Source organism: Uloborus diversus, chromosome 1 (assembly GCF_026930045.1).
Source record: "Uloborus diversus isolate 005 chromosome 1, Udiv.v.3.1, whole genome shotgun sequence".
Classification (NCBI taxonomy): Eukaryota; Metazoa; Arthropoda; class Arachnida; order Araneae; family Uloboridae; genus Uloborus; species Uloborus diversus.
In genome coordinates this window covers 249,943,037-249,969,773 of record NC_072731.1, presented here as the reverse complement: position 1 = coordinate 249,969,773, position 26,737 = coordinate 249,943,037, and the positions used below count along the sequence as shown (strand labels likewise).

The following is a 26,737-nucleotide window of genomic DNA, read 5'->3' as shown; positions in this document are numbered from 1 at the left end:
GTATGTGTTTGTGTGTGTATGTGTTTTTGTATGTGTATGTAGGTGTGTGTGTGTGCGTGTTTGTGTGCGCGCGTGTGTGTAGTTGTGTATATAAGCGCATGTGTGTTGGACATGGATGCAACCTGGAGCCGGCTTTCGCTATAGGTGCAGCATCGTGAGGAGCCCGCCTGTCCACGGTGATGGTGCAGAGGGTGGCGGTCGGAAAATAAAATGATAGGACATCAAAAACAGTCAAATGAAAGCAATAAGCAATCGTGATTGCTCAAAAAAAAAAGCTTTAAACTAGTTTCAACTGAGAAGGAGGTTACTGAAATACAGTTGAGCTCATACTCGTTACTGCCTAAAAGAAGATCCAGTTTGTCCGAATTATTGAAAGTACGGATTAAAACAAAAAACCTCTAAATTTAGCCAAGGCACATTAACCAACTACTGTACACGGTAAAAAAAAATACATTTTGAGTTCAAGAAAATTAAATATTTCATTTTTGTAACTGAAAATTACAAAATTTAAAAATACGGCCTACAAAAATGCATTTTTGCACTAAAGCGCCTTTTTTTTCGGACGTACATCCAAAATATTGTCCGGTTTGAGCAAAGTCCGGTTTAATAGGATCCGGATCAATGAGGGTTTTCTGCACTTTAGTATAACTGGGATTTCCATTTCGGTTTATGGTTAGAATTTTATTTTTGAACACAGGTTAAAATTTCTACTTAAATATTTCCGCTAATTGATACTACACTCGTACATTCGGCAAACATTTAAGCAGTAAAGGGGGGGGGGGCAGAGGTTACTAAATCATTTTAATTGCAATATCAGGTCATGGAGATTCCAACGAAATGCGAGATTTTAATCATTCTGGATATACTGAACTTAATTGCCAAATATTCAAAAACAATAAGCGACTGGTTTCACCAAGTAATGAAATAACAAAACGACAGCGAACTGTAATTAAATTTAAAACAATTTATGACTTTTAATATTTACAATCCAAAATCCGACTTTATTTTCATTCCTTTCCTCCAAAACTGATAAGTATATTTACATGCTCTGACCCTTTCATTAAACAAAAAAATATTTCAATATTTTCAGAAATAATTAACAACGGGGAAAAAGGGGAGAGAAAGACAAAAAAATATTTTAAAACTTCCTCATTAAATTGCTGTTGACAGAGCCCTTTTAATTGCAGGAATGAAGAGGTAAATTTATTTTTATTTCATTACAAAAGCATAAAATTAACGAACGTGCTTAATTATATTGGGGGAAAAAAATCATTATTCTTTCGATAACTTTTTTCCCTCAAAACCATTTTTTCAATCATTACTCTGTACTTAATGCGATTTTCGAATAAATTAGACAAGGAAAGTTATCAGATAAGAATATTATGATTATTTATTCAAATAAGAGGCAAATGAAATTAGCTAATAACGTGCAAAAAGAATACTTTTCATTACAATCCATTTTGCGAGTATGTTAATTTGAAAGCATGGGTTGATGCTCTTTTTTATTTAGCATATTGAAAGAAAGAAATTCTTTTGGGTATTTTCCTTCGATAAAAGAATGACCTTTTAAATAATTCACAAAAAAAAAAAAAAAAAAAAAAAATCCTTTGCTTGCGAAAAGAGGAAAATGCTTTTTAGAGAGTAAAAGCACAAAAGTATATCACTTTTAGGGATGGATCGTCCATGAACGTGCGGGTCTAAAATACCGACTCTTTAAAAAGAACGGTGCAGTACGATCTTCTAAAAAAAAAAACGGTCGCTCTTTTGAGCGATGATATTTATTTCATACAATTCTTTCTGCGTCATTTCATTTCTTAATTATTATTTAAAGTTCTTGATACTATATTGTTTTTATTTTACACGTTCAAAATCAGTTTTTGTTTTATTTGCACCTTAAAAACACCTTATCGGACGGTGTTCGGCGAGTTGTATTAATTTATTTTTAAGATCAATTTCGCAGCATTTTGAAGCCATGAAAATTTATTTATTTTTTCATCAAATAACATTTTATTATTAAATTTTCTACAATGCAGAAATCAAACTTGCGATTTTTGGAATGAAAATCACATGTCTTACCACTTGATTATCGAAAAATAGCTCAAAAGATGAACTATATTTGCTTTATGCATCTTAACTCAAATGCAACATTTTTGATTAAATTTGTATTGGTCTATTTCCTGAAAGTTAGAAAATTTTAGTTGATTTTCCTCAGGATAATGTAACGAAACTTATGAAACATTTTCAATGTCTGTCAGCAACTTTAGCGCAGATATCACCAGCAACTTTTTAAATAAACGAAATCGTGCAAATGAACGGGTTCAGTAAACGGCTCAAAAAAAAAAAAAAAAGAATTTAGACATTTTGAATTCAAATTATGTTTTTCGCAATCACGAGTGTGTGTATGTAGGCGTGTGTGTTTGTGTGTCGAGGGGGGTATGTGTGATTATGTGTAAGGGGTATGTGTATGTAGGCATGTGTGTTTGTGTGTAAAGGGTATGTGTATGTAGGCATATGTGTTTGTGTGTGGGGGGTATGTGTATGTATGTGTAGGCATGTGTGTTTCTGTCTGTGTGCAGGCATGAGTGTGTAGGTGTGTGTGAATGTTTTGCGTGTGTATATGTGTAGGTATCTGTATGTATGATGTGTGTATGTGTATGCGTGTGTGTGCGTGTAGTTGTGTATGTATGCGCGTGTGTGTAGGACATGGATTGCAACCTGGAGACGTCTTTCGCTATAGGAGCAGCATCGTGAGGAGCCCGTCGACGGTGATGGTGGGGAGGGTGGCGGTGGAAAAATAAAATGATAGGACGCCAAAAACAGTCAAATAAAAGCAATAAGCAATCTTGATTGCTCAAAAAAAGAACGATCCTCTGGGGAACAGATCATTATAAAGAACGACATAGCCCATCTATAATCACTACATGCTTGACAAATTTGTTTGATTATGTTTGCCCTCCACTCACAAAAGTCTGGCTAGCAGCACGTGACCGGCAGGTGGAGTGAGGATGAGTCTATTTAGTTTTTTAGTGGGTAATTCTCGTTATAATCATGAACGAAACCTCCGCTTTTTAAAATCAATTTTTATAATTACCACCACCAAATCATATTTTTTTTTTATTGATTCTCCATTTATTGCACGTAATGAAGTATCAGATGTTTTATATAAGTATTATGTTTTATATAAGTTATAAAAGGTTGAGGAAGAGAATTAGAATATTACACGTCGTACCATTAGGACTTGAAATATGATTTACGATTTTGTTGAATTGTTGAACTATTAGTTTTTTTTACATAAAAATCACATTACAATACAACTTGAGGAGGGGAAAAAATCTGTGGCTTTTTTAAAATTAATGTTCTAACATTTTTCCATGTTTTGTATTATACATTTTGTTGCAGCCGTTTCGGAAATAAAATTAACAATTATATTTAATCTGGTGATACTTTTAGGAAGACTAATAAGTAGTAAAAATTCCGTGCTACGTTAGCTACTTTAAATAAAAGATAGTTCTTGTTCTTTTTTTTTCTGATAGTTAATTAGAACTGCTGAATGACCATTCTGTGACACATTTGTATTAAAATAAAACATAAGTCGAGAAAAAAGTATTTTTCCTTAAATTGCAGACATAATAAATTTTGAAGCATTATTTCATGTTCTGCCATTGTAATTTTTCTTTGTGATCAGAATGATTTTTTTTAAAGCTTACATATTTGTCTCCCATGTTACACGGAGTCGTTCAAAATATTTTGAAATGCTTTATAAAATATTTACATGCAAATCATTGATACTTTCTTAACAAATAAACGGAGAATCCTTTAAAAATGATTTAGCGGGTGGAATTTATTAAAACTGATAAACTAAATTCAAACTCATCGAACTTAATTTGTACTATTTTCATGAAAATGATCCTAATCCATATTAACGATTATTGTTATGTGGTAGCAAAAGTTCTGTAACATTTTTAAACATGTGTTTTTCTATTAGATCTAAATATTACTTACAAAACTTTAACAAATCTAATTAGGATAAATGAACACACCTAAAAAACTGTAAAAACACACTTATAAAACTTAATAAATGGTGTTGATCTGTACAGGGAAAACTGAGAATCGAACAGCCTACCTGATTATTAATGAGATTGACATTTACAGATACAAAACATTAACTCAACGGTTTAAATCAAAACCCAGGAAAAAACTTATCGCCTGAGAAATTACTCACATTTACACTAATAAGAACCATTCAATGTTAAACCAACAAGCAATGATACAAAATGTTATAATTGTTCGTAGTGAAATCAAAATTCTCTCGGCGATTAGCCGCTCCGGGCGAGTTCATTACCTGGGCGGGTAATGTCGCGTGTAATGAAAGCCCAGATTAATGACAATTTCAGTGGACATGTTGATACCAGAAACTTCGGGAAATTAATTAAAAGTGAGCTGCGTAATTCCGACGAATTGCCCAATTCCAACTATTTGCACACATTTATAAGGTTTTGAGTAGGATGCTGCGAGGTTACTTTAAAGACTTGGAAGGAATGTTTGAGTTATCTCGAGATATAATTAAAAGTAATCTTGGTTCGGAAATAAAATTCAGAATGAATGTTGAGACAAACGCAATCGTATTTTCTGGATGAGGAAGGTGTTATTAATATTTTTACTTAGATTAAAATTGTGTATGCTTTAGTTTAGTACTTAGAAAATGGAGGAACAAAGGAAATGCTATTGTAATACTATGCAGTAAAAAGTTAGTTTTAGTTAAAAAGAACGGTATTAATTCCTGTTCTTATCAGTTTGTTAAATTATTTACATGGTTACCAGAGTTAAAAACAACGTTATTAGTTCTTGTTCTTATCAGTTTATTAAATTATTTACATGGTTACCAGAGTTAAAAACAACGTTATTAGTTCTTGTTCTTATCAGTTTGTTAAATTATCTAAACTGTTACCAGAATTAAAAACAACGCTATTAATTCTTGTTCTTATCAGTTTGTTAAATTATTTACATGGTTACCAGAGTTGAAAACAACGTTTTTAATTCTTGTTCTTATCAGTTTGTTAAATTATTTACATGGTTACCAGAATTAAAAACAACTTTTTGATTTCCTTTTCTAAAACTTGCTTTAAATAACTTAGCTCTGAAAAGATCATTAGTCTATTTTTCAGGAAGGAAAAATATAAGCAGCTAGAATAAAATGGAATGAGCTGTAGATGAGGATGAAAAAAAAAAGTGAAAACTAAAAGTGAAAAGTTGAAGGTGAAACTATCGTACAAACAAGTTATTTGAAGTAATATGAGACAATGCATGTTGCTAGCTTGTTCATTGCTCTCAAATAATGTATTTTCCCCTATTTTTTTCTTCATATGTATATTTTCCCACATTCTTATACATATGATCATCTTCACTAAAGTTGATTAAGAAATAAAGACATTGTATTTATTAAACTACGCCACATTAAATTGCACTAGTGATTTTACTCACGTGCCAATTGAATCTCTAAATAGTATAAAAACGCGTCTGTGTGTTTGAACTAGCAAAACTCGAGAACTACCCGGCCGATTTCGCTGAAATGTTCACAGTTTGTTCCTTTATGTCCTGAAAAGGTTTGCAGACCAGTTCGGAAAAAATTCGATGAATAGTTCTTTCTTTATTCCAACTAAGGCCCAATTTTCTCATAAATTCCCGAATATGGGGGGGGGGGGTAAAAAATTACTTGCACATATTAATATTACATATCGTTGGAAAGAGTAGAATTTCCCGCGTTCAATGCAATTTGTTTCAATGCTCTAACTTACTTACAGCGGGAGTTATTTGCTTTTAACTCGAATTTGTTTAGGCTTAGCTGAAATTTAGGCACTACTTTCTTCATTAAATCTATTAATAAAAAGTGAAGGAATTGTCCCACAGTTTTCTTTTTGACACCATTGAAAAAAGCGACATGTTTTACTCCAGTTCTATCTCGACCTTTGGTCGGAAAACTTAGCTTCTATCTCCAAAGGGAAAAAAGTTACAAGCCTTTTTAAATCATGTTGAAAAAATCGCATTTCCATTCAAATAGTTTAACCATTTTCTTTCGCATTTAATTCCTTAAACTTATTTTATTTTGTGTTTCCATGGTTACGCTTTCTAAATCCATCTTTCTCGATTTTATTTCTTAAAAATATTTTAATATCTCTCGTCATTGTTTGGGAGGGAAATTTTGCAAGATTCTTTTTTTTATTTATTTAAGACTAATAGTTGAATATATGTCACTTGACACAATTTGTAATTTCAAGGTGGATCGGGCAAAGCCGGGCAACGCAGCTAGTGTTTTATAAAACAAGGTTCCTCCCCCTTCCCCCTTTCTTGAACCTTGAATGAAGAACTACGAAAGGATGACGTTTGTATCTTTGTACGAAAAAAAGAAAGACCTATATTCAAATCGCTCGGTTGCGTTAGATACGCATTTAAACTTACCAAAACAATTTTGGTGAAGTGGTTAGGATTTATAAGAATGTTTCTTGTTTAAAGACAACTATACGAGTGCAGTTAACGATAACGGATATTCTCATTTTACCCCGAGATCAAAAAGAAAAAGAGAGAGAAAAAAAAGGAAAGAAAAGAGAGATAGAATGCTATTGAAAACGCTACATAATCTAACGAAGCAAAAATAAAATTTCAAGCTGCCAAACCTGAATTTTAATTAAAATACTAGAAAAATGCTGAAACTGGATTTTTTTAATGATGTGTTGTTTAAAGAAACTCATTAAAAGTTGTCGAACACAAGTTCTCATTAATAACTTCTAATATTTTTTTATGTAACCTAAAACTAATTGCAAATTCATTTACATGCGTCTATTATTATGAGAAGTTTTCCAGTAAGTTTTCAGACCTAATATTTTCCGGGTTGAGAACAAATAATAAAACTGAATTTTTAATCGAGTTATTTATTTATTTATTTATTTATTTATTTATATATATTTTTTTTTTTTGAAAATCGTTAAACATTTGGATAATACTAGTTTTCTTACCTGCTTTGCCGTAAAAGTTATTAAAAAAATAATAATGAATGAAAGAAAGATTAAGTTGTCGTAAATATATAGTGATTCAAAATTTTATTTTGGGGCATTTTTTGTTGCTCATTAATTTTGGGGTTTTAAGGCAATTGCGAGAAAAAGTAAATCAAATAATCGATGTTGATAGGAGTGTCAAGTAGGCTCGATTATGTCCGAACAAGTTTCTTGTTAAATAGTTGTCTATATAGACAAAATATTTTTAAAATGTAGTAAACGGAGGTGAAACAAATGCAATTAAAAGCCCGTTTTAAAGGAGAACTTATTCACATAGAAATGCTTGTCTTGATACAACTGCAAAAGAATTTTAAGTCATAAAAGTTGCCTACGCACGCTTAAAATGAGAAATTGAACAAAACTCGGTTGAAATTTTATAGTAGGTACAGAATTTTTAAAAAAAATATTTTTCGCAAGAAACGATTCACTGATAATAATTTAATAAAAAATAGTTACTCAAGTACAATGGTTTATTCCCAGTTTCGCCGACATTTTAAAATTCCTCCCCCCTTACGTATAACAAAAGGTAAGTTTGAAACTGAAAAACAGGGGGGGGGGGCGGAAATACAGGGAGAAACTGGGGGGGGGGGCACCCCAGTTAAATTACGAAAAAAATAACCACTTTGTTGAACAAACAATATTGCTTATTAATCTCACTTTGTTCATAATCAATGCCCCGATTTCTAATGTTTTCTTCACCGATAGTTGTTTTAAATTTTCATTATGAATAACTTCAACAAAAATAACCCCACAATCACGATTTTCATGATAAAATTCATCGGAAATTCAGCTCTATTTTATCACAGGAAAAGTTTAAAGTTCTGTCAAAAGCTTCAAGTACTTAAAAAATAAACCATCTTCCTAAGTTTAACACAAGAAAATACGTTACGTCTACAACGCTATTATAACAAAAGCAAACTTTATTCTCTATAATGTCTTTGCACCACAAACCCATTCCAGAATATATTAAATTATAATAAAACATAAAAGGACTTTATAAATACATTCCACTGAAACTATCGTCCGTCCTTACTGAAATATAAAAATAGATAAGTGAAAACTTCTGTTACAGAAAATTAAAGGACCACTTCGATCAAATTCGCCACCAAACTCAAAGAGGGCATTGCTCACTGACAACAAGATAAAGAGACTCAGACATGGACATATTCCAATAATCGATCTACAAGAAATTCTTTCTCTGTTACCCACAGAAATCAATTTAAATGAAATGTTACTTTCTTAATGCGTGTAGGGTTTCGAACTTGTGCCTATAGATCTTCTTCTGCACAACACAATTCCTAAGATCTAAGAATCTATCGTAAAGTACTTTTCTGCTTCTAAGGGCCTAGTGAAGTATGTGTAGCTGTCACGAGGCACGAGCCAGCCAGATCTCAGATTATAAATAAAACAACGCGGAAAAAATGGCGTAACATTTTTTAGCTTGTTTCGCCTGATATCAAGTTTTGGAGGATGGAATATGAAAGCACATTAACACAATAGAACATAAAAAGAATTTCTATTAGAGCTAAGATTTCATAAATTCCGCAAGAATTTTTTTAAATGACACAAAGATTATTGTTTGATTAACAATTTTGCTATTTTCAGTTTGTAGACTTAATATTACTGTATGAGGGTTTGATTGTACATATGTTCCTCATGCAACTTCAGTTTAAGTTGCAAGAATTCATATGGGGGACTCCACCTTGGAATTTTTTTAAAATCCAAGATAAAAAAATTTTAAATTTTGAGTCATAAAATTTCTTTTTTTAATACGTTGATTCGAAATTTTAAACTTTTTTCAAGCCTGATAATACAGTTGAACATGCGTCATTTGACACAACTTTTATTTTCGAGGTAGACTGCAACGCAGCAAGTAATAAATATAGATATGAATAAACAATTACATAAAAGATTGAATAATGAACAAAGTATAATCTTTGATGGTATGTAATAGGTTGTGAAAAAATGGGCGAAGAATAAAATTGCAGTGCATGTAAAATGATTGAATATAATGAAGGTAAATAATAAAAGAAAAAATATAGAACTTTGATGGACACAAAATATTGTGAATCGTTAGAAAAAAACAAACATTTACTGTAAAACAACCGTTGCGAAAAATGGCAAAAGAATAACCAGTTAGAGTACATGAAAGGTTGTAAGTAATGAAAATAGGATACACTTTATAATCACACGTGGAAATACTTCGAGTCTAAATTGCACAAATTAAATTTCATGTCAAAATTTTAAAAAATCAGAGGAAGTTATACTGTGAATGGGAGTAGGATTATAAAATTGTATTTCTTGTCAATTCAGGATACCTTAAAGGAATAATGAAGTTCGTTGATTTATGTAAAGAAATCAGCGTGCAAAAAATCTGTTGAAGATTAAAAATTAATGAATAAACAAATAACTTGATTTGAAACACAGTAAAACAAAGAAAAAAAAAAAAAAAAAAAAAAAAAAAACCGAACTGATTGAAAGAAGGAATAAAAACTTTTAAAGATCGTCTGAGCTCTATGCGAAGTTCAAAAATGAATTCGGAAAAATAAGAAACATTTTCCAAGAAAAATGTTGAGGATAGGAAAAAATCTAATAAAAAATGCATACATATCCGTATATATTACAAATAATGCACATGAATAAAGGTCGTTACATCTTAAACAGTTTAATCTTTACATCAAAAATGTTAAGCCATTTTGCCACTTTAGCGTTTAGATCAAAATAGCCAGTAAACTGAGCAAGTGTGGAAAAACAAAAAAGAGGAGGGAAAAAATAAAGCCCAATGAGGTACGGTTACCGCATACGTAATTAATCAGCTCCTTCAGTGCGCTCCAGTTTTAACTAACTCGAAGTGGCAACATCTTTTCATTTAACGAGCCTAAACGGTGAGAGATTAAGACTCAGTGCGTTTGACAGTTAACGATCGTTATCTTCATTGGAATGCATTTAGGAGGTTCGAGTCAGCGGGATTTTTAATGGGAATAAAAGGAAGATGGAGCGACTTCAAACTTTCTTTTTTTTTCTCTGCCTTGTTAGTTTTTAGAAAATCGGATATTCTGAAAAAAAGAAGGAAAAACAAAAACTGACTTAATGACGCTTTCTTTTTAAGGCTTTTAGGGTTAAGCTCTATAAGTTCATCATTTGTTTTTGGGAGACAGATTTATGAGAAAAACGATAAGCTTTTCTTTTTGCTCCTTTTGTGCATTAAATCATATATAATCAATGGAATTCAAAGAAATGGTTGCTTATTCGAATCAAGGTTTATAGAGTCGGAGTCGTGGAGATTTTAAGGCAAAATAGTCGGAGTCGGATTGATTTTGGGTTAAAAGAGCAGGAGGATTTATAATTCCAGAAGTCGGAAGTGATCATTTTCCCTCCGCATCCTCAGCTCAGCCAGGACTGTGTAGCGGGATTAGGAGTCGTTATAGCGAACTGGATTTATAGTAAACAAGTCTGGGTTGGGGAAAAAACAGAAATGAAGAAAAATAATCTGATAGAAAGGGAATATAACATTTTCCCGTCTAATTAAAATGATTTTTTTTTTTATAATTCCTTTAATTTCATTGTTTTAACTACTTCTTGTTTCATAAAAAACTCGTAAAAGCAGAGTTTAATGTTTTGTGAGAAAATATTGCTAAAGGAGAGTAGCATCATTTTCAAATTTCAAAGTCGTGTTTTTTTTTTCTTTCAAAATAGAATAAAATGACGTTTTTCGCCCATCACTCTTTTTTTTTTTATCAGATGATAAGAAATGAATTTGCAATGTTTTCTAACTCTAAATTATAAAACATTTAAATTGAAACCGATTTTTCAAGCACATGATCAAGCTTCCAACAGTCCAATGCTGTTTGTTGCCACCGAGCAAAGCTTTACTGGTGTCGCTTAAAAAGTTCGAACCATAGAGCAGGTCGAGCAGGTGATTTGAAAGCGTGATCATATAATTGCTGACAAAGGAGAATATCAAATATCCAGCAAGTTTTCCATAAAAAGGTAAATAAAAAAAAATAATAATAATACAAAATAATTGAATATATGTACAAAAAAAAAAAAAATTCTCATTTGTTCTTTTTCACCATCTGATATTCTTCAAAAACTAGAAAAAAAATTGCATACAAAAATGAATAAATAAATGAAATTTAGCCATAAGCATCCCACCCCTGGCGTCAATTTGAATTTTTTTAGATATTTTCCAGATAGAGAGTAGTACAGACTAATTATTTTTTCCATTGTTCAAAAAAATGTATCATGAAAAATTAATGATTTACGAAATAGAAGAAACGTTGCCAATTTTTTTTTCCAGCTATTTTGACATCGTTCAGAAAGTTAATTACGTTTTTACATTAAAATTGCAATAACAAGTCTTGGGAATGTAAACAAAAGAGTTGTGGCGCCATCTATTGATTGAATACGAAGAAACTAATATTAACACATCTTACCTTGAGCAGATTCCGTTTTCCTCCATTGATAACGGCAAATCTTCTGTGTCTGGAGTCGGTGGTGGAGGTTCACCACTAACTGAAGACTGTTGTGATAATGTCGGCGTCCTGAAAGAAAAAACAAAAAGAACTATTACTCTAACTGTTTTGCTACTGTAGCACGAAATAAGGACCACCCTAATATATATATATATATATATATATAATATATATATATATATATATTATATATATATATATAAGTATATATATAATTTGAATTTTGACATTATGAATTCAAATTATGTTTTTCGCAATCACGAGTGTGTGTATGTAGGCGTGTGTGTTTGTGTGTTTGTGTCTGTGCTGGCATAGGTGTGTGGGTAGTTGTGGGTATGAATGTGTGTGTGGAGGGTATGTGTATGTGTGTGTAGGCATATGTGTTTGTGTCTGTGTTCAGGCATGAATGTGTGGGTAGTTGTGTGTATGTTTTTTTGTGTGTATGTGTAGGTGTCTGTATGTATGCGTGTGCGTATGTGTTTGTATGTGTGTAGGTGTGATGTGTGTGTATGTGTTTGTGTGTGTGTGCATGTATGGGCGTGTGTGTAGGACATGGATGCAACCTGGAGACGGCTTTCGCTATAGGAAGCAGCATCGTGAGGACCCGGTCGAGGGTGATGCTGCAGAGGGTGGCGGCGGGAAAATAAAATGATAGGACGCCAAAAACAGTCAAATAAAAGCAATAAGCAATCGTGATTGCTCAAAAAAAATTTCAATCAAATTACATTAGTTCGCCGTCTGAATAAGTTTGCACAGATAGTTCGAAAATTTAATGGTAGAAAGCAGATTAAGAACGAGTAAAAAGCTTTTGAGATTAGTAAAATGACCAATACAGCGTTAAGATTCTGATTATTACCCCAGCGGGCAGATTACTGCACACGTACTTAATGCGTTTGTCTACAGCAGCGTTTCTTAACTTGTTTTGCGGGGGTAAAGCCCTTTTCAATGTCCATTTTATTCGCAGAACTCTCTGGTTTTCTTTAGTTGCACATTTTGAATGCAATTTTCCGGAAATGTTTACTTTCGATCAGAACAGAAACTATTTCGAATAAAATTTATACTCTTCAAACATTTGCAAACTTTCTAAAAGTAAACATAACTGTGATTTTTCTCCTTCATACGAAGTTTAGATTTTGATGAAATATGTGATACTTACTTTACTACCGCGAAAAAAACTTAATTAAGAATGGGCTTTACTGTTGCAAGTTAGCTCTACACATGAAAATTGCATTTTCGTTTTAATTTCAGCGTAAATTCTATTGCGGAGGGTTTTTTTTTTTTTAATTTTTTGTTAACATAACTGGTACTGGAGAGCCCTGTTTCATACCTATAATTCCCAATAGTGAAAGCGCCCAACACTGCCTTTCATGACAGTTGAAAATATTCTTCGTTTAAACTGCACCAGAATTTCGGTAACAACTTGTCTTAATTTTTGTTGCAAGTGTGAATAAGATGTCGTTTCAATGAATGTCAAATACAAAACAAGTATCCAGTATTTTTTTTTTTTTTTTTGTTTTATTTATTTATTTATTTATCTTTATTTGTTCAGAAAACGAAGCAAATAAATTTTCATCAGCAAAAACGATGTGAAATCGTATTACGAAACAATTGACGAAACCAAGTGATTCAAAGTACGGCCTAACCTAGGGACGGGACAAAAGCAAATGCACCCCTGAATACTAAAAATTAGAAAATTTTAAGTGATAATTATTTCAAAATAAAGCATACCTTTTTATTACCTTTTACAAACAAAGGAAGTATTGTATTCGCAAAAAACATTTCACTCAAAAATCGACCTTAATTTTTCATTTTGTTCACCTCTGAATGAATATTGATTTTTTTTATTCGACCTGACCACTCGTGCATATAAACCTAAGAACGTATAGACGCCCGAAGTATTCATTTTGACGATTTCCGAGTTAATTACAACAAATTTTCTCGTGACGTCTGTATGTACGTATGTGCATATGTGTGTATGTCGCATAACTCAAGAACGGTATGTCCCAGAAAGTTGAAATGTGGTACGTAGACTCCTAGTGGGGTTTTAGCTGTGCACCTCCTCTTTTGGTTGCATTCGGGTGTTTCTAAAAAGGTCTTTTGCACCTTTTTGAGGGAGAAATCATCGTTCATTTCGTTGCAAACTCAAGTGGTGTTATAGTTTCGCAAACACCTTGGCGATATATCGCTAGTCTTTCGGTCGCCAAGTTTTGTCGCCCAACTTGGCGACAAATTTGGGGGATTTTTTTTTTTTTTTTTTTTAAATCTGGTTTTAATTTGGCCACTGTTGGTCATATTTACAGAGGTAACTACTGAACCACTACCACATCAAAATTTCCAATAATAGAATAACATTAAGTTGGTGTAAAAGGAAGTCATGTGATGCACACATCAGCTCGTTTTAGAAATTATTTTTTATTAATTAAAGTTCCGATTTCATTTCAAAAATACATTGGAATGATTGCATCAGTGCGAGGGGGGGGGGGGGGAGAATCTCACTTCCATTTGTGTTATGGCTATCCCTGACAGATGATCCGTAAAATGGACAAAACAATAGTCTGTGGATGCTGTAACAAGCTGTTCGTTATTTGTTAGTCCTTTTTCAACATTTAATCGGAACATGTCAACTCTACAGCAAGTAAGATTTCTTTAAGTCACTTTTTGCAGAAATAATCAATGGAATCAGATAATCAAAGTTCTGCAGTAACTCCATGTTAAGGAATGAAAGTTTTCTCAATTCATTTGCATATTTTTACGCACATATTTGCACATGATTTCCAGAATTTTTGACCGTACTGTCCACACACGCAATCACGTCTTTTTTTTTTTTTTTTTGAGTTTAAGAAAATTTTTTAGAAAGTTGATACTTCATTTTGTGATGTATAATGGTTCCTTATATTTAATCGTTGTCTCATTCGTGCAAATGGATAGAGCAATAAATTAAAATTCTGGGATAATTCTAGAACAATATTAAAATTCTGGGAATTAAGTGCAAATATATGCTTAAAATTGTTTCATTTTTGCAAATGGATAGAGCAATAAATTTTTAGAGGACTATAGACTTCTTACTTTTGTATTAATTTATTAACTTTACTGCGTAGAAAAAACAGGAATATCGTATACTTATAAGGAAACGTACGCATTGTATCTTCTCGATCTTAGAACGTAATTGTAATAATAATATTTCTTATCTGTTGCCCAGATTTACTGAACCATAGCATTATAAACTAAAACTAAGAAGAGCTTAACTTAAATGGAGTAATAACATATGAAAAAGGTTTAAGTGGTTTAAGTTAAGGTTTAAACCACTAAAGGTTTAAGTGGAGTTACAACAAAATTAAAATTCTGAGATAAGTCAGGGATAATATTAAAATTGTGGGGTAACTCAGGGTTAATATTAAAATTCTGAGAATAAAGTGCAAATATATGCGTTAAATTGTTTTATTTTTTAATTATTTATTTGTGTGTGTGTGTGTGTTCAAATGGATAGCGCAATAAATTAAAATTCTGGGAATAAAGTGCAAATATATGCCAAAACTGTTTCATTTGTGCAAATAGAGAGAGCGATAAATTTAAATTTTGGGATAACTCTTTAAAAATATTAAAAATTCTGGGGAATAAAGTGCAAATATATGCGTAAAAATTGTCCTCATTTGTGCAAAATGGATGGATAATTGAATTTAAATTCTAAGATCATTCTCGAATAATTTCTGTGATAATTCAGGAATAATATTAAAATTTTGGAAATAAAGGTGCCAATATATGCATACAAATGTCTGAGTTGTGCAAAATAGATTGAGTATGTGACAAAGAACCGTTGATGCGTTATCGTTCAGCAAGCGAGACAATAAATTACTCGAATAAAGTACTCAACCATTAACTGAGCTTTGAAATTGGACAAGAAAGATTGAGGAAATTCTATCGTTTTCAGCGCATTGCAATACGTTGCCAAAACGCATAACAAAATATTCAACTATCAAAGGACAGAGCAGGAAAAACAGAATAAATCATCAATCTATAACAAACAAACCATGCAAAGCACCCAAGATCGTTTTTGAATATTAATTCCACAAAACGGAATCTTCTTTCGTCTTCTACTTATCCCTCTAGCATCATCGATACAAATAAAATCGATATCCTTCCCAATTCAATTGAATATAAAAGCCAAGCCGGAAAGTCTATCTATTTCCTTTTTCAGGAGAGTGCTAAACGGATTGGCAATAGTTGGAAACACTTCAGCGTCGCCGACGCATGGAAGGAGGATTCGGAAATTCGAAGGAGAAATTTCTTTCCGTTTAATTCAACTTTTTCCTGGAAGATAACACCCAACGTCCCACCATTTCGAAAAAGAGAGAGAGAGAAGTAAATCGGAATTTTATCTTAGTTAAGCTCTAGTTTTAGTCGGGGGGAAAAAGAAATAAATAGGTGTACCGAATTTCAAAACACAGAGGAAGAAAAATTATTTTATAGTGATACTAGTGGTACCCGCATGGCGTTGCCGTAATAGAAAAATTGAAAGATCTTTTGGTTCGCCTGTATATTTACAAATAATGTATGATGAATTTTCTCGCCAATTGGCTTGTACCCATGTCACCGGTTCCACGTTATGATAATTTCGTATCTCGCCAATTGGCTTGTGCCCATGTTACGGTTCCACGTTTTGATAATTTTTATCTCGCCAATTGGCTTGTGCCCATGTTACGGTTCCACATTATGGTAATTTCTTAATTTACTCGTCCATCTTATGATATTTTTGTTCTTAAAATTGAAATAGAAAAAGAACCACATCGAATCTTCGAAAAATCGCTTCGAGGTGCACCACCGCCATGCTACAAACTAACTTTGTGCCAAATTTTCATGAAAATCGGCCGAACGATCTAGGCGCTATGCGCGTCACAGACATCCAGACATCCTCCGGACAGAGAGACTTTCAGCTTTATTATTAGTAAAGATAAATCATAGGGATGGTATTTATAAGCAGCAAAAATCAACAAATGTGGGACCTGAGAATGCGAGACATATTTTTGCAACTTAGAAATGCAATCTTAAACATAAATTGCAACTTCGAAAGCTGGTTTTTTTAGAGCATAGGGAAATTCTTAATTCTGCTCAGAAAAAATAATGGTAGTACAATAGAATCTCGAGTCACCGAAGTGTTTGGGGCCGGATCTTCTTCGGTAAATCAAAAATTCCAGATAAAATAAGTACTGAAAAATGGTTTGCCAGGAGGCAGCAGAAAATTAACTATGGCTTTAAAGATGTTCACCCTTACAAAAAGACTAGCACACAAATTTAATGTTATCATAACTACATTACTATAATCATGAGCAAATGTGTTTAATAATTATAGTAATGGGTCAACCCATACAGGTTCGACGGATGGGTGCGCTCCACCATTTAAAATTTTTTTGTAACTCATATCCCTAAAAGCTGCATAGGAGAGATGTTTAAAACCACTTTAATTTTTTTCTCTAAACTGGACCTTTTGATTTTTTAGAGGTCATAAAAAGTGATTTTCGTAGTCAAAAACGGGACTTTTTAGACCTTTGCATTTTGGTCAAAATCTATTTGAATTACATTTATGACAGTTAATTTAACGCTTTGATGTTAAAGTGCATAAGATGATAGTCGTACATGCTGAGTTACGTACCTGTAACTCAATAATTAAAATACTGGTAACAGGTTAAAGTTCAAGGTAAAGTGTAAAAATTTTAGTCATTTCTAAGGGGGGATAACTCGCGTAGGGGACGGAAACACAAAATAAAATACGGCAAAAACTAATCACTGGAACCATGCTTATAAGAATATGTAACTGTTGCTGTGTGTTTGAGTACCCTTTATAGATTACAGCCCCTCAAAAATGGGAAAAATGACAAAAATGACATTTTTATGGTCGTACTTAATGTCATATTTTTGTGTTGGAATTATTTTTCAATTGGGGTATTTCCTTAACTATAAGTTAGGGGACTTGGGGACAGTATCAAAATTTAAATTATGTATTCATTGATTCATTTTTATTTTTGCGTCACACTTTCAGTATCTTAACTCAGCATCTGATTTTGAACATTTTTGCAATTGGAAGTATAACATCTAGGACTAACAGTTGCCAAAATAGAGGTCTTGCAGGTTAAAACGGAACACCCTGTATAATGTGGAGTGAAAATGTATCTGCGATAAGGGAACTTTCCACTTTTCTACGCCAGTGACCTCATGAGAAAGTGAAATTCGTTTGGATGGAAAAAGCTTTTATGTCATGAAATAAATATCACTCCTAATCTTATCTAACATTTTGGATTGGATCGACACAAATGGCATGTGTAATGGGAAATGCGTAAAACACTTTTCAGAAATTACAGAGGGAGCACTGAAAAATAAAAGTACATAAAGTAAAAGAAGAGCTTTAAATTTTACGAACGCTTTCAAACCACCTAATTTTTGTTTCATTTTGATTTTAAATGTATAAACTTGGGTCTTCAACTCAATTTTAGATTTTCATATCTAATTTAAATTTTTTTCTGACAGATTCAAATGACATTTTTTGCAACTGAGATTGAGATAGACACCTTTCAATATATATATATATATATATATATATATATATATATATATATAATATATTATTTTTATTGAAATTTTAGCTTTATTTAATAACTTGTTTTATTAATTTTGCGGTTTATTTTCAGTTTCAAGGGAATTTTCAGTGAAACTATCATAATATGAAAGGTGCCAAATTGACGTGAAATTTACCATTCATTATTTTTCTTTAAATTAGGCATTCATTAAATTTCAATTATTGCTAGATTTTTTAGAGGATATAAAAAAAACACTTATGCTTTTTGGTCAAGCAAATGCAGCAATAGTGGAAAGACTGCCTAAAATTTGAATGAATGGAAATAACTTAAATAACTTCGCAGGACATCTTATTTCCAAAAGACTCAACTTTTATCAATTTTTGAAAACGAAAAATGCTTTTATTGACCCTAAAACATATTTAAGTACATAGTTTCCATAAGCTGCGATACAATATTTATTTCTATCATCAATATTAGTCAGTTTTTTTTTTTTTCCTTTTTTAGAAAAAAAATAGTAAATCATAAAAATTATGTTTTAGAAAAGCTTTTAGATGAGTTCAAGAAATGTTTGATTTTTTAAATGAATGTATTTTAATAAAATGACAGGAATAAAGATCATTTAAAAACCAGAGCACAAAAATTATCATTGCTTTTGTTTTGGAGCTACAAAGAAAAAGGTATTCCGTGCTTCTTGATCTGTGAAGATTAAATCCTTTTAACGTTAAAAAAACGTAATTTAACTTTCTGGAATTCAATTTAAAGTCATTGTCAAGGCTTGCAATATGTTTGTGCCACTTTCTTTACTTGCTTAGCACCTAAATAAGATTTAACACAATTATGTAAAATTTTAATTTCACTTGTTCGCTAGCTTTTGTTAAAGTCCAGCTGTCGTGAGTTGGCCCTTCACTCCGCCTTATTTCAGAAGCGTTTCAGCTTCATAAAAGGGAGATACGCAGAGAAAAATTGAAGAACGGGATTCCCAATGCGGTATAGGTTCTAGAACTTGAAACGCCACCTTTAAGAAATCATCCAAAGACAGACAACATTTCAAATTTTCTACGATCAAAGCAGATGTCTCGTTGGACAGGCCACATTCCAAGTAAGTGGGTGGGTCTTAGTTTTACTTCTTTCAGCAGCCATTGGTCAGAGACAACAACGTTTCTTATAATTTATTTAAACTGAAAATTGGTGAGATCAGGGTGGCAATAACGACTACAAAGCTTGACGTTTTAACTTTTTCGCCAACTCAACGCAGTTACTGCTGCAACTTAAATTTTTCTGGTCAAAATAATCACATAATGAATAGAAGTACTTTTTTTTTTCACATCGCCAACATGTCGCTTAACTCGAAAATATAGCACGCGTTCTTTCTTCCTGGACTACCTATTTTTGAAGAATGGATTCGTTTTCTCAACTGATTTACAATGATAATTTGTTCGTGCCGGAACTATACCGATTTTTTTTGTCGTAAAAAACAAATGCTTATTCTTATAAATTGATCGGAACCCTTTTTTTCAAGGCAAAATAAAAAGCTTTTGGAGACATTCAAAAACGTTGGTTATTTCTTGTTGCGAATGCAGCTTTAAAAATATTACATTTTAATGCCTTTTGGTATATTAAGTTCAAAACGTAAAAAATTCAAAGTGGTAAAAACTAAAATAGCGACACAAATCTTTTTCCCCTACAGTCTTATATTTCATTCTTAGATTTTTTATTTAAAGAAATTAATCTTTTGAATGATATTTACGTTTCGCATATTTCATGTCTCCAAAAGAAATTTCACTCTTCTAAAAATGTCCAGAAGTATTTTTAAGTCTTGGAAAAAAAAATATATCTTGATATATCTCCAAGTAGTAAGTATATAAATAAAAAATAACATGTTTTTTTAACGTAGTCGAAACGTTCGTTACGTTTAAATAAATCAAAGCCCACATGAGGCAGTGAGAAGTCGAGGGATGTAAGTGAACATTTTCAAGTTTTGAGTAAAATGCGTTTAAAGATCCTAGGTAGACTTTCACTGAAAACTTTTTCTAAATCATGCTGTATAGCAGCAACTACCAGGGCTACTAGTACCATCTCTTGCCCCAAGACAGAGGAGAGGTTCACCCCTACCATTTGTACTGGTTATCTCCAAATTTCTAATTTTGCCACTTACACCCCTGTGCTTCTCACTGCCTCACATGTTCAAAGTAATGCGCCAATAAAAGTAAATAAACAAGCGGTGTGGCATGTAATATATATACATGAATTTATCACAAGTAAGCAAACATCTGTTGACGAACAGGTGTGTTTTATTCGCCAAATATTTACTTTACTTACAGATACCGTTGAAATTAAGGAAAACTCGCAAAGTTAGGAGTAATAAAGCAAACACAATAAATCATGAGTAAGATACGGGAATTTCTCTTCGCGTTCCTTTTCCAACGAATAATTAGTGGCGTTTGATACAGGGGGGGGGGGGGGGGTTCAAAACAGTAAGACAACATTATATCGATACACCTTAGCTCTCTATATATATGCTGGAGAAGTAAGCTTTGAATATTTTGCGTGCTATTTTCGAAATCCCGTAGAGCTTTTGTATTCATTTTATACAGCTCAGGCATATCCTCATATATATAACGGCCGATGATCGAGTAACGTCCGTGTTTCAACAATGAAACTCTCGCCACGGCATGATAGGCGGACCTCGATATAAGGTCACTTAACGGGACAAGCGGGGTGACCTTATTACCGATTCATACATATATTTATTGATAAATAATGATGTACTTACAAGGATGTATACATTAATTCTTTTAAAATTTAGTACGTCCAAAAACATTAGTTAATTAAATTATAATATTTGAATCGATTTGACCCAATTGAAATTTTTGGAATTAATAGGAAATTTTGAAATGCTTCCTTAAAACTTCCATTTTGAATAAAACTGCATTAAAATATGCCCAAGCAAAGAACTGATGAGCAACTTATCTTACTTAAAATTACATTAATACGGGACTGACGCGTTTTTCCTTTAATTTAAGCACAATGGTTTCTAAGTATCTTCCGAAATGACTGGTAAAAAAATGCGATATGTACATGCTGAGTGCCCACGTTACTTGCTTCATATTTTAGTAAGACTGTCACTGTATGTTAGTCACTGTCATAACACTCACTTTCTAGTGTTAATTTACTACGTTAATAAAAAGTGAAAAGTCATTTTTCCTAAGGATCGTATATCACAGAAAATTCGTGGAAGTAAATCTATTAGGCAATGAAATCCTTTAAAGAAATCAGACAAAAGTGACCTTATAAGCGACTAATGTATTATGAATTGACCATTTATCCGATAATACATAACATAGAATTCCTATTCAGCTAGCTGGGACTTGAGAAAAATGATCTTATATGCGAGGTAACCTTATAAGTGAGTGATCATATATAGAGGTCTGACTGTAATTTGATAATGTGTTTTGCTAATGTTTAACATGCAGGGAAAGGCTTTATTGTGACGAGGCTGAACTCGATCCGGTAACTTAAGTGTTTTACTGGTAAGACCTGGTCATTTCAGGGGAATGAAGAAAGGAAAAAGTGGTCAACTATGAACGCCATCTACTGGAGTTTAGGGTTAATCCACTGGAGTTAGGGTTAAAATTTCAATTATAAAAATATCACCAAACAGGCAATTGCTTCGTTCAAATGTAGAAGCAGTTTTCACCCATCATACCTTGACGAGTGACGTTTTAGTTAGTTAATAATGCCTATCTGTAATTTGGTTAGAGCATGATTCAGGATTTCTTTCTTTCTTTTTCTGTCCTTTAAGCACAATAATAGTTTTCTCATAACAAAAATCCGATTTCCCTTGTAAAGTCAAATATAATTCCAAGTTTTTTTTCATTTCCAAGTTTTTATTTCAATGTTAATGTGGTTTTGCTAAATCGATGTTTATGAAGGAAAAGAGTTCATTTAAGGGGGTCCGGGGCACATTTTGAAAAATTTTTTATTAAATACTTTAGAGTTTTGAAAACTTTTGCACTGATTTACCATCTATTTAATAAAGAAAATCATAACATAAATATTTAAAAAAAAAAATTATTTCAATTTCATTTGTTTTTTTTAACAAAAAATGGGGTTGCTTTAAATTGCTATAACTCAAAATATTCTTGATCAATTTTTTTTTCCAAAAAATATGCACAAATATCTAAACTTTAATTTTTATTCTGAGATTTTAAAAGTATCGATTCAATAAAAAATAAAAAATATTTGAAGAAAAATTTCGAAAAATTCGAAGATACTTTTTTTTTTTTTTAAATCATATTTTTTGCAGTAAACGTTTTTTTTTTTTTTTAAATTCGCCCAATAAAAGTTAAAGTAAACTGTTTGAAAAAGATATGCTCCAAATTTCATTACTTTATCTTTATCGGTTCCTGACTTATAAGAGTTTGAATGCAAGAAATCGAGAAAAATTGCATCAGGGAGAAAAACGCGTTTAAAGTTTTAAAGTTAAATACACATTAGTTATGTGCTTGCAACAAAAATAATTGTATCTTTCGTTCTAATTAAGATAGAAATAATATTCAAACGTCCCTTTAAGCAGAAGAAAAGGGTGTAATTTTCCAAATGATTAAAAAAAAATTGCAAAATTTGACGATTTTTGTGTAACGGACCCCTTAACAAAACAAAAGTGATTAAAGCTCTCAAATCAATTTTGCTGCAATTTTCTTTTTTTTTTTTAATTAAGGCAAATCAAATTTTTTATACAAAACAGTTTTATACAAAGCGGCAAATTTAATAAAGCTGGATTTTATTCTGTTTTTGACAATTTGATTCACTAAAGCGGTTGGTTCAATTACCCACCGATTCAATTACGCGGCGTCCATTGTTGTCTATTAGTCAACTAAATTCCCTTAAATTCTATTAAAAGTGCAAAAGCTTTACAATTTGTTTACACTAATGCAGCGTTTCTTAAATTGTGTTCTGTGGAACCCCAGGGTTCCACAGAACACAATTTAATTAACACAATCCAATACCAGCCGAGGATTGCAGTTTCGTGCTTATTAGCACTCATCAGCCCGGCATAGGAAAGTGACTCAGCTGGAGATGGAAAACCTCTTAAGGAAGCCTAGAGTGCCAAACAAACTGGTAACTAATACAGAATTAGCTTTGACCAGACGAGTGACCGAAACAATGGTTCGGTTCAACTCGAATATTGAAGGCAAGGTAGGTATATTCAGTAAGTTACCGCCCTATAGCCAGGGCTAAGGCATAAATACATATTCAGTAAGTTACCGCCCTATAGCCAGGGCTAAGGCATAAATATATATTCAGTAAGTTACCGCCCTATAGCCAGGGCTAAGGCAGAAATACATATTCAGTAATTTACCGCCCTATAGCCAGGGCTAAGGCATAAATACATATTCAGTAAGTTAGCGCCCTATAGCCAGGGCTAAGGCATAAATACATATTCAGTAAGTTAGCGCCCTACAGCCAGGGCTAAGGCATAAATACATATTCAGTAAGTTATCGCCCTATCGCCTGGGCTAAGGCATAAATACATATTCTGTAAGTCACCTCCCTATAGCCAGAGCTAAGGCATAAATACATATTCAGTAAGTTACCGCCCTATAGCCAGGGCTAAGGCATAAATACATATTCAGTAAGTTACCGCCCTATAGCCAGGGCTAAGGCATAAATACATATTCAGTAAGTCACCTCCCTATAGCCAGAGCTAAGGCATAAATACATATTCAGTAAGTTACAGCCCTATAGCTGGGGCTTAGACATTAACTTACTGAATTTCGCATTTTCTCTTTAACTGCTAAAAAAGGCAAGCATACATATTACTGTAACTGCAAAAACTATTTCAATTTTCGCAGAGTATCACATTTTTCACCGAACTCCGAATTCTAAACGCTTTTCAGAAATTTCCACTTAGAATGGAGGTGGGGAGGAAGAGCAATTCGCTTTTACATATGAGACCATCTGGGCGATCCATTTAGGAGATAATCTCCTACCATCCAAGCGGAGCACTAAGCGCAAGGACAGATTGGCAGCATGCGTTGGGAGCATAGACTAATAATAAGAGTAGACCGAGCTATGGCAACCCTTTTGCTGCTCATAAACCAAACCATGTGACTGGTGGATATCCTAGCAACAGCGGGCGTTCTCGTAGCAGACGATCAACGCCAGCGCGAAGTAAAATAAATAGAATTGATGGAACACGGAAGAATGATCTTTTATGGAGTCCGATTTGTAAATTTGTTATTCTAAGTTGTAAATATTTTGTTAATATACTGAGTTTTTCGTTTAGATAGTATTGTGCATTTTCTTTAGTCAATTTCAATAACTCTCTAAGCAATAAAAGATGCAAGCGACCAAGAAGAATCAGCAAACAGTAAGATTTTTACCTACAGTTTCAATTTAAGATACCGATTAGTACATTTTTGCGTTAACGCAAAACGTTTACGCCATTTCGTTCACGCCAACGCTGACAGCTCCAAATGAAATAAAAGTTACCGAAAACTGATCAAAAACTATTACTAATGTCAAAACAATGCATAACTAAAAGAAAAACAGTTCAATCTCTGCACCTGGAAGTTTTTTTTAATGAAAACACATTGTCTTAAAATACATGTCGAGTACCAAACTATAGATAATGCTGCCATCTAGCAACCATGCTACCAAAGTCTTCGCCAAGCCCTTCCACTAGTCACATGATACATCCATGAACCAATTTTCTTCATCAGCAAGAATGAGAAAGCTCGGTCTACTCTTATTATTAGTCTATGGTTGGGAGGCCTTTGGAAAGGGAGAAATGCTGAACTTGGGAGAAACGATTTTTAAAATGCTTCTTTCTATCTTTAAAATTCAGACTATGGAATTTTGTAAATTGCTGACAATTCAGTGGCAAGTTGACTGAGATTTTTTTTACATACTTATACTTCGTACTTACTTTTGTTGCACATACTTTTTGTACAGTCTTGAGCAAAGAAGAGACCGAGGGGACATGATTCAGTTGTTTTAATTTATTAAAATGAAAGATGTTACGGGGCTGAAGTTTAGCACTGAAAACAGGACAAGGGGTCATTGTTTCAAGCTATTTAAGTCTCAGGCTAACATGGATATTAGGAAAAAGTATTATTTTAGCAGGGTAGTGTAACCTGGGAACAACTTACCGGAAGAGGTGGGAATGAGCAAGGGAGTAGATAGCTTTAAAAGGGTCATTGATATTAACTGGGGATTGTAAATTGACTAGGACCAGTTTAGCTGGGCCCAGAGCCTGTTGCTGGTCGTCACTTTTGTATTTGTATTTATTTGTATACTTGTGATGAGATTCTTTTGTTATGTCTTTTAAAAATGCCAAAATTCAGAAAAGTATTAGTTTTGTTTAACTTGATTCGATATGACATGAAGCACTATTCAACGACACGTTTTGAGTATTTGGAACCCAGCAATTTTTACCAGACTCAACACTATGTTCTCATTTCAGAAGAAATTAAAAGAAAAGTAAGATACTATACTCAACAGCAATGAGCAATAATAGTGTATTACATTCATGATTGCTGATAAAATACATTTGCTTATTATTATAACTATGGCATTCATTATTTGCAAAAAGCGCATGTTTTTGTTATGTGAAAAAAAGATGTTACTGTTCTACACTGTTAAAAGATCAGGAAGATTTTCCGGTAATTGTTACTGTAAAATGGATGACTTACGGCATCGCTGATTTTTACTGTAATTTATACCGGAGAAATAAGCGATCCCAGCTCCAATTGGTTGCTGTGGCCTACCGAGGAAACCGTAAAATTTTGCAGTAACATTTGATTTTTATGGTAATAGTTACTGGCAACATGGATGCCAGTAACAATTACCGTAAATTTTCCGGAAAATTTTTAACAGTGTACTACCGACTAGGGGCTATTGGGCTAAAACGACTCAATATGCTACAAAGGAGTATGACGTTTTTTTTTATAAAAAGCCTCCCCCCTCCACCTTAAAAATAATAAAATAAAATTTTATTTACAGGCATCAGTAAAAAATTCTCTATGTCAACAATCTAGTGCTATATCCGAACTTTTTTTACGAAACAACGAAGTACGCGTCGGGAAAATTTTCATTTCCCGCTGTTCTGTAGATATTCTTAACACTTTATTGCCTCCAGTCTGCTTGAAAAGACTCGAGGATGCACCAGGGCCTGGCACAGGGGCTTCAAAGGGAAGCCGTACTCCAGTGCTTGCAGCGAGGCACATATAAGAGCTACTTCAATGACTTGCTGCTCGAATGAATCAGAAGTGACTGATGAAGCCTCATTCTGCGTTGAGTACTCATTGTGGTTTGAAGGCGGATGGTGGGGTTAAATGCGTTTGATTTGGTAGTGTAGTGCGCCCGCAGCGCCCACCACCATCCTTGCTCTTGTGCTTCTCGAAGAACGAGCGTTGGAGGATGCTGGGTTTTTCTACAACAAATCGATATTAAAACGACAAAGAAAGTGAAGAAGGGTTGCTTGATATTTTTAAAAAATCTGGCTCAACTGCAACTTAATAATTCGATACATTTGATTCAGGTGGTAACAGGTTTTCGACTAGTCTCTAGCGCAGCCAGATTTATTGAGCAATCACGATTGCTTTCATTTGACTGTTTTGAGGTCCTATGATTTTATCCC

The 26,737-nt window shown here is 32.9% G+C and overlaps 1 protein-coding gene across 3 annotated transcripts in view; it reads right to left on the bottom strand.

Annotated features, from left to right (window-relative positions):
- Positions 1–26,737, bottom strand: part of LOC129234233 (IQ motif and SEC7 domain-containing protein 1-like) — a 684,204-nt gene that overhangs the window by 345,312 nt on the left and 312,155 nt on the right. For all 3 annotated transcript variants that reach the window (XM_054868167.1, XM_054868168.1, XM_054868171.1), the window contains exon 2: positions 11,486–11,593. In XM_054868167.1, coding sequence (XP_054724142.1) covers positions 11,486–11,593 — 108 coding nt within the window. The remainder of the gene's footprint in view (positions 1–11,485; positions 11,594–26,737) is intronic.